Genomic DNA, 15,326 nt, shown 5'->3' on the forward strand with positions numbered 1-15,326 from the left:
TAAATAAATATAATGTAAAATAAATATTAAAGCATGATGTCCCTCAGAGTACGGAATTAGACTGAACAGATCTTTTATGGATCTGGAGCATTGTCACCGATCTAGAGAATCTTTCTCAATATCGGGACAGATACGGGCCGGTGCACCTGTAGTTCAAACAGAGTTTGTGGGAGCTCCGTAACCTGGACCGAAAGTTTTCCAGCCTCAGCTCATGGCGGGGCATTCTAGCTGTGTTTAGCTTCACGCATGCTGGAGAATGACTTCATTCATCCAGGGTTGGCCGCTGTCCGAGGAACAGCCATACAGGCTCCAATGGGACATTTATCCTGAACACAAAAGACTACGAGGGCCGCTTACTCTGGCCTTATGGTAGGGAATCAGATGAATGAGGGTTAACAGAGAAATATTTAGCTTATTGTAACCCGAGACAAAACTGTCATTCATCACACATTTCTAAATATATTGTTTCCTTTTATAATAATATCTCTGAAAAATGCCTTCATTACAGTAAGAGGCATATCCTGACGCATGTCATATGAAAACTGTTATGAAGTATCTTCTGAACCCATCCAGCTCGGAAGAGACAGGAAATGACTGAAGGATGAACGACACAGAGGGAGCCATGTGCGTCTGATTTTGCCCCGTCAGTGAGGAATCTCTACACAAATCAAGATGCAGAGCTGCTAGTTATCCAGTCTGGAGTTTTCAAAGCCAACAGCAGAATGGCTTCACACCTTGGCTTTAGGAGTGGCCTTGTGAGGATTCCTGACATATCTACGACAGCTGACCCTGAGAGGAGAAGAAAGGCAGCTCAAGGCAAAGGAGTCACTCCTCTGCGGGAGCAGTGACCCGAGATCAGCATGTCACTGATTGTCTCAAAAAACACATGAGCAGCACTGGTGAATGTGGTGCAAACAGGAAAAACAGCTTGTGACTGCTTTTTCAGTCACAGAATATGAGGTTTTCACTCGGCTATGCAGTATAATTAGGACAAGATGAAGATTGAGGGATGGGGAGAGATGTATAAAAAAAGATTTATATAACTGAAGATAGATAGATATATATATATATATACACACACACATATATATATATATATATATACATATATATATAGATATAAACACAGGACATACAAGATCAATGAAGATTATAAGTTTTTTTTTCTTAGAATGTTCTGTAAAATATGTAGACATTGGTGCACCGATTGCAGTGTTTTGGCCGATCACCTATCTTTAAATACCTTGACCAGCCGAGTGTCTGAGTTTGTTACCAAGGGAAATGTTACACACGAAATAAAAATAAATAAATAAAATGTAATAAACAGTGGCAGGTGAAATGCTTGCGTGATGGACAAGTGGTGCAGAAAATTTATCGCTCTAGTAAATTTGCGTAGAGTGTGCACAGCTCACAAAATACACACACAGTACACTGGAGAATGTATGAGCACTGAGTGTGATTGTGTAAATAAGTTTTATGAAATTATTTTCATTCACAACACTGATCCAGGTTTTTCCCCATCAGGCTTACCCTCAGTGCATCATAAGCCTGGCAGGCCGCCAGGCTTTAATTGCACATCCCTGCAGCAGCCCGTTGGTCTCACACACTATTCTTTCCAAAATATGAGGCCTCCGAATTTTTGTAAGTTCTAATATTTTTCAATGATTTGATTTATTAATAAGGGCTAATAAATATTGTATGAGTTTATGGGATAGGAGTTCATAAGTTTCTTCCTACTTCTTTTCAAGCATGTTAAGATTACGGTGGTACAAAAATATGTATTTTGCATTGCATTGCGTGATTTTATACTACTATCATGTTCGAAATAAATAAAATTAAAATAAAACCCATGGTATAACACCAGGGTCATCAGGTTTTCTGGGGGAACCTTGCCCAGTGTATTATAAGTCTGGCGGGTTAGCAGGCATTACATAACTCCTTACCAGGTTAAGCATTCTTTATTTTTAAGTTTAAGTTTTTTTAATACACTAGAAACGGTGACAGGAAAGACAGGTAAAGATGAGTTTACACTTGGCATTGAACTCAGCTCAGGTTCTGTCATCTTAGGACAGAACACACATTATAAGTAGGGATGTCCTGGTCTGTGTTACATACACAAGGTTTTGGGTGTATGTAACAAGGTAGTCTGTTTGCCTAAACTGCAAACAGACTACATATTTCTTCTTCTCTTCAATAAAGGTCAGGTTTGTGGCATATGAACATAGTAGTTGTCTGTCCAAAGAGCAGAAAACTGTTACTTGTCCTTTTGTTGGGCACATACTGGTTGGAATGATAATGCATTTCCTGTCCCCAGGCTTCTGCTTCCAGGTCACCCTGAAGTACAGCGAGGACCTTATGTAAGTGGATGACAGAAAGGAGGAAGTTGCAGGGGACAGAGTCAGGAAGAAGGATAAGAGAGAGGGGTTTACACAAGGCCACGCAGACGAGCAGCCTGCCAGGCAGCCAGTCTGAAACACTGGGATCAGTCAGTAAAGAGGAAACTCAGCACCGCATTCCTTCCTACTGATCTATGAGGTAGCTGATGGGGAGAGAGGAGCATTCCAGTTCTCCATGTTCAATAGGAAAAGATCAGGATGCACACAGGTGAAAATTAGGGTCAGTATTAATAACCGATATTTACATTTTTTCTGGGCAATAACTGTATAAATTGTATAAACACTTCTTTAACCTTTTGGCATCTTGAAAGAAATCAACCACATTGCTGTCTCCATCACTGCTTATCTGCTTCAGTTAAACTACCCACAATCCTTTGCTGCATCACTGTCATGGTCGCATGACCAAAGAAATACCACATGCCCAACCTCCTCCAGACACAAGATGGAAATAAATATCAATTTTCAATATTGTGTCAGTTTTATTTATCGGGTTGATACAAATATGTTAAAAAAATGACTAATATCAGCCAATACCGATGTTAGCGTTGGTATATTGTGTTATACACTAGCAACAGATATTGCATTATTTAAAGTATGTACCACATTCTTTTATGTTACAGCCTTTATAAAAATGAACTACAATCAGTCAAAATCTAAATTGGTGGGTCAGACTTCAAGAACAATTGAAATCATCATCGGCCCGGTAAAAGTCCAATTGGTGCATTTCAGCTGATCTTAAGCATCTCAATCACTAATTTCTGCATCATTCGTGGACATTACTTGCACTCCATGTCCAAATGGATATAATAGGGGCAGGCAAAATATAGTTAAAATTCAAACATACTTTAACGAGCTCAATGGGAAATTAAATGTGCATATAAATACATGTCACCACTACAAGTATCAATCTACCAAATATAGAGTCAAAGAACTGCTTTGTATTTGCAATTTTGCATAAAACTTACTAAAATGTGATGTATTCTGCAGCTCTAGAAAATATAGTATTCAATATCTGGAGACTAAAGTGTGAAGACAGTCCATAAATGTTTTCCTTCACTGGAGTTTGGGAGCGTTCCCAACAAACTGTTTGTCGTTTCATATCAATTTTGATTTGACAAGCTGACTACAAACAAAAACTTACTCCCTTAATGTTAGTTGCTCAACAACAACATGTAGTGACGACAGATGCCTGAAGAGACGAGCAGAAAAATAGACTTACGAGGCTAAAATAGAGAGAAATGAATGATGAGTTTTACAGGTGTAGTTAGAGAGAATGTCTAAGAGGTTCAGATTCAGTAAACTTTATTCAAAAGGGCAATTCAATTACAGTTGGACATATTTGTTACAATAGCAATGTGCAGCAGAATATATAGTGCAGACAGGAACAGGTTCCAGGTTTCACGATTAACTAAATGAAAAACCATAACAGGAAATGCATGCTAATATCGTCACATTCATAATAGGACAAAAATCCCTAATGAGGAAGATTTGGAAAAGGCTACAGTTGACATATTACATATTTTCATGCATAGCTAGTATAGGTGGTTTATGGGTGATGTACACTGTAAAGCAAGGCTATATTTACAGGCTTGAGTTTAATAAGAATTCACTTCCTATTACTTTTCTAACTGGAAATAAATAAATTTTATTTCTGTTACACTTAATATAATGTATCGTCTCAGTTATGAAGACTGATAACATGGTTTCTTGTTACAATAAGGCAGTAGATATATTTTATGTTGACAGACTTTTCCCACAGTCCAAGAAAGAGGAAAAAAAAGTCACACACAAAATAGTAGGTCAAAGAAAAATCTAACTACTAGATTGGAAACACACTACACTCAAACTCCTCCTTTTCACACATCTAGGCCCCTTTAATCAGGCAGGTTCTTTGGCCCCATTAACGCCACATTTCCTGCTGAGTTTCTGAGGAGTTCCAACAGAGGCCACGTGTATTTAAACAGTATCATTTATACTGGGAGGGTGTGAAACTGCTGCTTCATACAGCGGTGCTCAGGCGTGAACATGAAGCTGCAAAAAATAATAATAAAAAAACAGCAGACCAATTTCTCTGCACACACAGACTAAGTAATGCAAGTGTGAGGGAATGTATTGTATCATAATGAGTTCAAGATTTTTAGACATCCTCAACATGCCAGCATGAAATTTTAAACAAATGTGCATAAAGAAATAGCTTCACAAGCGAGTGAGTAGGATCATTGTTTTTAAGAAAAAAAATTGTGGGTTGAAAGAAAGAAAAAGGCAAAAACAAACCAATGCAGGAAAGTAAGAAGTATAGAAAAAAGACTTAGTACTACTGTTGTTGCAGAGGCAAAGCTGCCTCCTAATTACACATTGTTCTTTATCCGTATCTTTATTATTAAATCATGTTGAGAATGATTTGATGGAGCATTTCTTGCAAGGATCCTGCAGGTTGTAAAACACATCCTATAAATAAACTCCACATCAAACCCAGGCTGTGGTGAGTAAATGGACCATCATGTACTGCAGGTCTGTAGAGCAGTGGTGAGTAAATATTGGCAGATAAATCAATAAAGCCACTTTATCAGTGGCTCTCCTGTGAGCAGAAACATGCCAGCTGCTGCTCTGATGGACTCAGAGGTCTGTTAGAAAACACCAAAACGAAGGGAACGCTCCAGAGAGCACTTCGAAACTCGAAACAGCAACACTCATGTCACTGGTAAAAGTAAATTAATGCGGAACAAAGTGAAAAATACTAATAATAGTAATTTGTGCCTAAAAATAAAAAAATACACCTTGTATCTCTTTGAAAGTATGCAGTCCTACGGTTTGATTCTGAACTACAGAATCAAATCACAATTTACTATAATAACATAAAAACATAATGAAATCAACTGGGGCAATTTTTTATAAATTTCTATTAACTAGAAATGTTTAGTTTAATATAATTGCTAAAGACAGTTAAGACAACTTAGTTAAAGTTGTAGTGATAGCTTTTTCAAATGTCAAGGTTTGGACTTGACAGTTAAAGTTGATGCAACTTACATGAGACAAAGCAACAAGGAAACTAGACTGAGTCAAGTCGAGTCAGCAAATTGTCGAATTGATGCAAAAAACAGTGAAAGAGAGACATTTTGGAGATTTCTTAATTGATAAATGTTCTAGATCTTAAAAATGAGAAATTTTGGCACATTTTCTTTCATAGACTCCTTTTCAACGCAATTATATTCCACTATAGATGGATTGAGTGCCTGAGATACACTCAGTAGGACTGAGCCTGAGGCAGCAAAAACTTAAAATAGTCATAAACAATGTTGCTAAATGTGCTAATGCTCAGAGTTTTTGAAGCACGTTTTAGAAGTAGAGCAGCAACTATTATTTTAGTAATCGATTCTTCTGACAATTTGCACACTGACAGATTTCCCATTTAACCACATAAGTCTTTTTTTAATACAATAGAAATTTATTAAAAGATGCAAATGAACAAATAATTAAATTCCTTTTTAAAATAACATTTTTATTGCCTAAAATGTAACAAAAGCATTCTTTTAGTGACGCTTGACCGTTTGTAGCAAAGGATGCCACAAATAATAAATCTGTCATCAACATGCGAAAAGCTCAACATTTTCTGCTTAACATTGATACAGTGTAGAGCTGAACCGTCGATAATTTTTTTGTTTTACCAGATTATTAATTAAACATCAAGATGCTTAATGGGAGATTTTTTTTTTCTTTTACATAATATGAACCAGGTAAAACTAAACTATGCCACTTGAGTTCTGGGTAGATTAACAGACAGACAGGATTTCTTTTCTAACTTAAATGCAAAATGTATATATTTTTGTAGCGTTTTGGTTTAATTACTGCTCTGAGGGTGTTCTGCGAGTAAACAGCGTGTTTTTGAGTCTGTATACGGCAGGAAAGGATTATAAAATTAGTAAATGATTATTCAATAATAAATTCATTGTGATTAATAAGATTAATAGTTTCATCCAAAATTATAAGTAGCGGAAATAAGAAAACAGGCATCTAGCGCAATTGACATCACAAGATCTTCTTATATCATGCAGCACTAATCCCAGCCTGGGGAATAATATCCTAATATTTATCCTTAGGTTAGGTGAGTGTTGTTTTATGACAACATGGAAACGTGTCCAAAAATGTAAAAAGAACCATAGCTTTAAAAAAAAGAACAAATGTAAACTTTCATAAGGGGAAGAAAAGATTCTGCTTGTGGAATGCAGCCAAGCAAGCCATGTTGGAGGAAATAGAGGGAGTACACACTGACAGCTCCAATGTTCAAACCCAACAAGCTTACCTGAGACAGGCTAGACCAAAACAAAAACCAGCACATTATAAGAAGCATAACCAACTAGAAACCGACACTTATTGAAGCTGACTGATTTTTTTTTTCTTTGTTGTTTTTATCCTTAAGTGTTGCTTTGACTCAGAACATACCAGCAACTGAAAACTTGACGCAGCCAAACCAGGAACCTGTTCCACCACATAGCAGACACCTTAGGCAAGCCTCTGAGAGCCCGGCCACAGTAACCACAGCCTGCACACCCAGGTGTACGCAACAGGTGGGGGTGGAGGCCTTGATGCAAAATACGGAGACAAATCAAAATATTTCCTCTGGATTATACTGAGGTTGTCATTGTAAAACACAAATATCCACCATAAACAGCTTTTATGCGTTTAAAAACATGAGTTTATCCTTCTCACATTTAACTCCTGATCCCCACTTCCAGACGTGCTCTCAGATCACAGATACGGTTCTGTCTCGTGGCTCTAAATGTCGAGCCTGTGGATTTACCTATTCATGCCGACAGCCTTGAGGCAAACGCAAAAAGAGGAAGTTAACAGTTGTAGTCCAAATAAGACACCTAAGATGCCCCTCCGCCCCCAAGTTATCCACAAAACTTCGGACTTGCCCAAGAAAAGTGAGGTGGGAACTAAAAACGGGGTTTTTTCTGAGGTGTTTAGTAGCTTAAAGGTTTCACTTGAGGATACAGTAAAACAAAACTACAATAGTTTAAAGAAAGTTTGCTTTCAAAAACGCTGAAAGCACAACGACATCCAGGGATGAAGCTGGCGTTATCCTGTGAACCACATAACTAGCTGGCTAGGCTAACCAGCTAGCTTCGGGCTTTGCTAACTGTAACTCTCTCGGCTTCCAGAAGCTTATAAAAAATTATTACAAGACGCTGGCACTCGCTTTACTGATGTGTCTACAGGCTCGACTAGCCTTTTAGAAACTGCCAAGGGAAAATAATAATAGTAATAAAATAAAATAATAATTAAAAAAAAAACAGCGTCAAAACACAAGCGCCACATCACTGGTGAACTCACCCATTCCTGTTTCTCGGAACGCCCCGCAGAATCAAATGTTGGAAATCTTCCCCACCGCTCACGCGCTACTGTCCAGGTGGGTAGGAGCGACCAGCCACAGAGGAGAGGAGGTGCGTCGAATTACCGCCGAAAAACAAGCTAAACGAGCCTTAAATCCATCCGTCCTAGTCCCAGCAAGCGGTCCAGTCCTCCTGAGTTCTCTCTCTTGAAGATTACAGTGCAGGAAGTTAGCCAGGAGTCGGAGTCTCCACCTTTCTTGGACTCGCCTCTACACGGCTCTCTCTGCCTGCTGCCTCCGCTCAGCGCCTGTTTTCCTGCCTGCCAGCCTGCCTGCCCACCAAAATTCAGCGCAGTCGGAAACTTCGCGAGGTTTCAGGCGGGATAGATCAACGAGAGGAATAGTCAGTGGAATTTGTCAATTCTCCATCCATCTCAGCGTGTACAGTAGAACCTACTGTACGTGCCTGGGCTCGTGTGCACGTAGTTACCGGTCCAAAATCGCCCTGTGGAGCCGTGGGTGAGATTTTGATGATTTGGGGGAGGGAGAGATGGATGGGGAGGAACCAAGGGGGTCATCTTGGAAATTACTGAAACTAAAATGCCAAAAATATAATAATATAATAATTAAAACTTACCTTTTAAGGTGAGCGCATCTCATAAGTTTCAATTTATGATTAAACAATTTTAGCTGATTTTGTTGTTGTTTTGCAACTAAAAACTTGTTTCTAGGTGTATTTTTCCAAATCTACTCCAAAACAGCCACAATTGAATTTTGTTCAAAATGGGCTATTTTTATTTTATTCCATGATTCAAGAAATTTTTTTCTTTTTTTTCTTTTCATATTGTCTGCTTTTAATCTCTTAGACAATGCTGTAGAAAGTATTTAAAAAATTTTTTACAGCTACTGATTTATAAATATTAAAACCTGTATTTTTTAATTTTTCATAGGGTTTCTGAATTTTATTATATTTTCATCATCACTGCAATATATAAGTTTAATAATGTGAGAAAAACATTCAATCAGTATTTAGTACAGTTAACATTTTTCTTAAATATAATGATGTGGTTCTTTTTTAAAATTCAGCATATAAAAGATTCAGCTATGGAAAGGTGGTCAACCCTCTTGATACAAAAGAAAATGGCCACTTATAAATTAAGCATTAGTCAATTATAAATTAAGCATTAGTCAATTGACAAGATCAGTCAACTTTAGATTAACTCATTAATTGATAAGTGCCCTGTCTCTAAAGAGATTAGAGACTCATAAGTACCCTCCATGTTGATGCTGATGTTACCAGTTAAGGTAGCTTCACAACGGCCACCACATATTTAGGAACCAATGTCCATTTTCTCTAACCTCCTTTGTCATTCGTTTTCTAAAGATTTTATTGGGATTAAGATCTTGGGGGATGATCCCAAACAATGTTGACATTCCCTTTGAAGAAACTTATTTTTTTCTAGTTGAAAGACTAAACCACTATAGAAAATCTGTTGGTTTACAGCAGGGGTCCCCAAGCTACGGCCCGCGGGCCGGATCCGGCCCGCCACGTCATTTGGTCCGGCCCCCTGAACAATGCCGGATCCGGCCCGCCTCCTCATACCAGAGAGCATTCAGTGTTTTTTTTTATATATTGTATTTTCTGGTTTATATGTGGATTTTTGTTCAACCACCAGGGGGGCTCTTGAGCAGATGTGAAACTTACTTTCCCTCAATGGAATATATACTAGTCAGTACCAGTCACCGTTTCACTCACGGTTTTTGGGTAAAAATCTACCTAAAAGCGCGAATGTGTCGTCGCCCCACCCCCCTCTCCCCCCTGCTCGACAGTTTCGAAGACAGAGCAGCCCCCCTTGACAGAATTTTCTAAGGTTTCTTTCTCCAAGAACTAAGACCGGCACCCGACCAGAGAAAGGAACAGCTATGTGGCCCTCGCAGGAAAAAGTTTGGGGACCCCTGGTTTACAGTCAGTTAAAACGCTGCATTTGTAGATATCAAGCAACTGTTGATGCATCCACTCACTGCTCCATCGTTCTTCTGAAGGAAAACCCTCACAGATCATGGAGGATCCAGCTCCTCTGTGTTATGTAGAAAACATCTCCAATGGGACCCTTCATGTCTTTTAGAGGGCCTCCAGGATCATCTGGATAACTTTTTTTCTTAACAGAAAATAAAACTTACTTAAAACTTCTAACATCTTCGGTGGGGAAGAAGATGTGATCTTTGAAGGTGTTTTTGTTTTTTAAACTGGATGCCCTAATCTATATTGAGGATGTGTCCTGTGGACTCCTCAGGCCACAAAAGTCATCAGGAGGTCATGACAAATTAAAAGCCTGACAGAAAATTCCATAAGAGAAGGATTATTGCTCAGATTTGGACTTTTTTAGGTCTACGGTCTTTACCTGCTAGTCAACAGCCTGTTTGAATATCAATGTTTTGAATAATCTGCCTCCTCTGATTTCATGATCTCTTGCTCCTGTTCCTACCTTTTGCATTTTGAAACTGTACAGGGAAAAAAAAAAACCCAACTGAAACACTTGTCATTTGTTCTCTGGTTCTTAAGATTCTGATCAGGAGTGTGAAAAAGGTTGTGCTGTTATGTAAGGACTGTGTTAGGCCTGCAGTGGTTTGTTAAGAAGGGTGAGAATCTATGCTGCTATTTTAATCTCTTATTCAGAGCAGCTCGGCGGTTTGCAGAAGCATTAGAGAACACACACACAAACACACACACATGCACACGCACACATCCTTGCACTTCTTTGCAGTGTACATACTTATTTTCATTTTAGTAGCTAGCATTTATGCCTAACCCAGACATTTTAACTGACCCAAGCCATTACTACTTTAATCTTTACCCTAACCTTTCCACTTTCCATAAAAGACCTCAGTTTGTTGGTAAACATTGTGAAAGTGGTCCTCTGAATTGTCATCTTCCAAAAATAATGGCATTTGTTGCAAAAAGTGTTTTTTTTTTGTTTTGTTTTGTTTTTTCTTGGCAAAAAATTACTTGAGTTGGAAGGTGACAGTATGTAGTATATGCAAGTTCACACACATTCACATAGTATGACTTTGTATTGGCTCCCTTTATTTTTCATTTATTTCTATTTACCCTAATCATAACCTAAATCACAGCTTAGTTTTAAATCTAAACCCATAACCCTATAAAAGCACTTCTTTGCTTCAGACCCCATAAGGAGTAGTGTGTCCTCACAATGTAGTTTGTGTTGGGGGAAAAAATGGTTCCTAAAACATGAGAAATGCTAAAACACACGCACGCACGCACGCACGCACGCACACACACACACACACACACACACTACTCTTCTGTCATTTCTGCACATCATCCACACTAATTTACCTGCAATTCAAACTGAACCCATAATGTTCAGGCAGATTTCCTTTTATTCCTGACTGACGACATGCTAACTGTTGCTCTCAAACAGCAGGGAGAAAGCTGACTTCGTAGCAGGAAACACACTTTTCTCATCAGAATATGTTGGCACACAGCAATCCCAGAGACAGGAACGATCCCAGCGCCTCCTCGCGCTCACTATCCAACCTGCTCTGCTATGAAAAGTCAAGCTGTTCCTCCACAGTTCTGGCTGCAGACGGGCACAGCGCCCACTGCCAATTACCCGGCTTATCTCGGTGCCACCAGAGAGTGAACTGCTAGAAAAGGAAGTAGTTGAGTGTAATTTCACTCTCAAAGGGGCCATTTGAGCAAAATGTCAACAAGCATTCAAAAGGCAACGCAAAACACCAAATGCTATGCAAATGTGTTTGACCACAGGAGCACACAAACACACATGCAGTGATGTGTGTGTGTCTGTGTTTTTCGTTGGCTGTAGTGAATGGAACAGTGTCCCAAGTGGGACATAAAAACCACAACTGCCCTCAGTTGCAATTGTGGTTTCTTTGTATTATGACGACATGCGGTTTGTTAACTCGGATTCTTGCAAAGGAGGAAATTGTTTTTAGCAAATTGCACGAACAAGAATTTTGCTGACTTGTCACATGACACCTTGCTTGGTGGAATTACGCTAAATAATTTCCCGTTGTCTAGAGCTATGGAATGTAGTGCAAGTACACAGATCATGTGGGAGCAAGAACAACAGGCAACATTTTATATCTTCAAGCCTAAAATAGCATCTCAATGCTAAACATGTAGCAGCAGCACAGACGTCACCAACGCTGATGTCAGAGTTCACTGTCCACATTTCTAAAGAAGGATGTTTTTTAAAAAACAGATGTTTGTGAAACATCTGACAACAGAATGGATTCAGTAACACTTTAGACCAAACTAAGGCTTAAATAATTTAGACAAATTTAAGAACAATAAATGTCCATATTGTTGGTCTCATATTTCTGTTTTTTTTTTTCAATCATTTAACAGTAAAAATAGTTTTTGAACTGAAAACGTTCATTTTGTCAATGTTTGTTTTTCGTCATTAAATCTCATGAATTAACTTAAACACATTTAAAACAGCAAATATATTTGTTGCTGAGCTCATGCGTCTGTTCAGTAAATTAGCAGAAAAATAATCAATTCTAAATGTTCACTTTGTAGATACATGGTTTTCAGTTACAATGTGATTAATTTTAATTATGTAATTGCAGACCAACCAATCATTATTATATATAGATAGATATATTTATCATGCCATACATAATCTATGTATTAATTTATTTTAGGGGCAGATGGCTGCTTTATGGAGGCTCTTGGCCCCTTCCGCTCACCTCTTAGGGGCGCTTTTACTTCTAACCCAAACAGGGTCAAAATTATGCAGTGTTGGATACATAGAATTTCATGACAAGGTGTTTGCATGACACTCACACACATCTCACACCTTGACAAGATAAACAAGTGATAGATGGAAACTACCCAATCAATCATGAGGATGGGCAGATGGGTGAGTCACGATAATTCATCTCAATGCCACAGGGAGGGAGAACATATAAAGACCCTGAGACTGTTCAGAAAAGAAGAAAAGTCTTAAGGCTGGAAGGTGAACGTTGTTCAAGAATAAATGAAAAACTAAATGCCAACTAAAATTAGCATTCAACCATTAGTTACCCACTTCACAATTCTGGAATCCAGAAACAAAGCCTTTGCCTATGGAAAACCATTCTAGGTCCTGTTTGCAGTTTGCCACCAGCCGTGCAGAGGACACGGCACATATGTAAAGGAAGGTGTTCATGCAAAGCATAAAGAGTAGAGGAAATCAAAACTTGCATGACGTCCTAAACACACCAAACAGGGTGGCTTATTGCTAGATACAATAAAATTGCTTCAGTCAAAGTCAAGACAAAATGCCAACTGAGAATTTGTGGCAGGACTTGAAAATGAATGTTTCAGGCTGAAGATGTGGCAAGGTGGTCACAGCATAAGCTAGATATTTGAGGGTGGAATTGCAGCCAAAACTGTCTCTACTATGTAAAATTGCAATTACACGCATTGAAGTCTGTGGTGGTGAAGTGACACATGAAAATGTGAAAGTTGTAGCAAAGCACTACACGTTTAGAAGCATGGATAAAGAGGAACATTGCAGAATAATAATAAAATAAAGCAATAACATTTCCCAAGAGTCACTGATGAATGAAGAGGTGAGAACTGAGAGGTGAAGTATGCCGTCTGACTAATCCAAGCAGAATGCTTTCAGGACACCTCAGGGAGACTATCAGAGCAGAAGAAGCCCCTGGCAAACAGGAGCTGAAAACAAAGTGACAGGTCAGCAGATCTACTATCTAAAACACAAAAACTGTTGAAGAAGTAAAAATCCAAGTTTGCTCTGTTTTTTAGCTGATAATAGAACAGTAAACTTTAATGAACAAGACTCATCTCATACTTTCACATGTAAAACATTCTGAATCTACAGGTTTACTTGACCTCGTTGACATAATTTCAGTTCTGGCTGATCCCTGGACCTTTACTTTGTGTTATAAACTCTGGTAATCTTGAGCCACCATGTGGGCAAAATATGAAACTGCAACCACAAATGGCAGATTTCTGATATATATATATATATATATATATATATATATATATATATATATATATATATATATATATATATATATATATATATATATATATATATATATATATATATATATATATATATATATATAAATATAAATTATAAATTATATAATATAAATATAAATTATTCATGTCTACCTGTTTGCTACCTACCCCTGTTAAGTTTTTGGTTTACTGCAATTGCTCCATTTTCACTAAATTTGCTCTGTGTTTGTGTCTTTAAAAATACAAATATGACAATTGTAAGGATTCTCTAACAGAGCTCAGAGATCTGTTCCAGCAGCAGTTCTGAAGGAGGATCTTTAATGAATCTCACCATCCGCTGCAGGTTTAGCCAAATGCATAGTAATCCAATTTAAACGTGTCTTTAATATACTGAATAAGTAGAGTGTTAATACAGTGTAACAGTATTGGTTGGAGATGTCTTCATAAACAAGAAATATAGTCATAATTTTTTAAAAATGAGCTGAAATAAGGATGAAAGCTGAATTGTCTGGCTTGTTTTAGTGGATTTGTCCAAATAACGGTTACCTTCAAACGATGTGACTCACTTCTTCATTTTGTGTGTTTCTGCATGTGTTTTAAAGGCACGTTGCACATTCATCAGTATGTTTTATCTATCAGAATGAAGAGCGTCTCTAAACAAAGCAACATTTTGGTGGCTCATTTGATCTGCTGTGGCAGTTTTTGTCCAGAAGAGGTCAGTGTACTCTTTTTTATTCCAGTCTGCTCAGGAGGAAACAGTAATAAAACACTGGGCTGCAGAATTCAAAGTTTATGGAGGAAATACATGAAAGGAAACAGAGATTAAGGCATTATGTCCAAAGCAGTCAGGTGTCAAATTTGGATTTCTGCAAGATTTACCTTTAGCAGCAGGTGTGAGTGCACCATTGGGCTTATGATGGACTTAAAACCTGTCATAAACTTTCAAGTTCTGTATAAAACTTACTGGGTTTGAATAACAGTGAGTCACATCTGTATTTGGACTAAATCTAGTCACGTAGATTGAAACCATGTCTCTGCTCAATGAAATGTTCTATTTGTAGCTACACTGCATTCTTAAGTCAAACATGTCATTTTTAGCTGCTGTGTATTTTTTGGGGTACTTCCTGTCATACACCAACACTAGGAAGCAATTAACTGTGAAGTGAATTGTGAAGTATCAGTCTTTTATTGCAAGTGCTTTGGCTAAGGGAGTAAGGTTGTGAGACAAAGAAAATGTCCAGGCCTGCCTAAAATCTTCCAAAGCTTTGAAATTAAACTTGAAGCAGAAGAGGCGTATTTCTGGCCAAAACCACTCTGACCTTCACTATGACCATGTCCACAGTGAGGTGTCTTGCTCTGGAATATAATAGTTGTTTTGGTCAAAACAACAATAAGATATTACAAGCCATTGGTCTGAAACTGCAGTCTTCACAGGTCAGATTCCTGTAATTTGTAGATGCGTCTCTTGTCCTACACATTGAAATTTAATGGTGAAACTGCCTCACTAACCAGCACCCATAAGGGACAAGGGTGTAAAGAAAATGGATGGATGGATGGATGGAAACTGCCTCAC

At 38.1% G+C, this 15,326-nt stretch overlaps 1 protein-coding gene across 2 annotated transcripts in view; it reads right to left on the reverse strand.

The window, feature by feature from the left end:
- The window catches only part of cd2ap (CD2-associated protein), a 53,054-nt gene extending 44,875 nt beyond the window's left edge, over positions 1-8,179 (reverse strand). Inside the window, exon 1 of one of the 2 annotated variants that reach the window (XM_088002180.1) lies at positions 7,731-8,179. In XM_088002180.1, coding sequence (XP_087858306.1) covers positions 7,731-7,734 — 4 coding nt within the window. In that variant the 5' untranslated portion in view covers positions 7,735-8,179. The remainder of the gene's footprint in view (positions 1-7,730) is intronic. The other variant, XM_088002179.1, reaches the window with a different exon arrangement.
- Positions 8,180-15,326: the final 7,147 nt, after the last annotated feature.

The sequence above is a fragment of the Poecilia mexicana genome, unplaced genomic scaffold (assembly GCF_051168715.1).
Source record: "Poecilia mexicana isolate PSO_F unplaced genomic scaffold, ASM5116871v1 scaffold_21, whole genome shotgun sequence".
Classification (NCBI taxonomy): domain Eukaryota; kingdom Metazoa; phylum Chordata; class Actinopteri; order Cyprinodontiformes; family Poeciliidae; genus Poecilia; species Poecilia mexicana.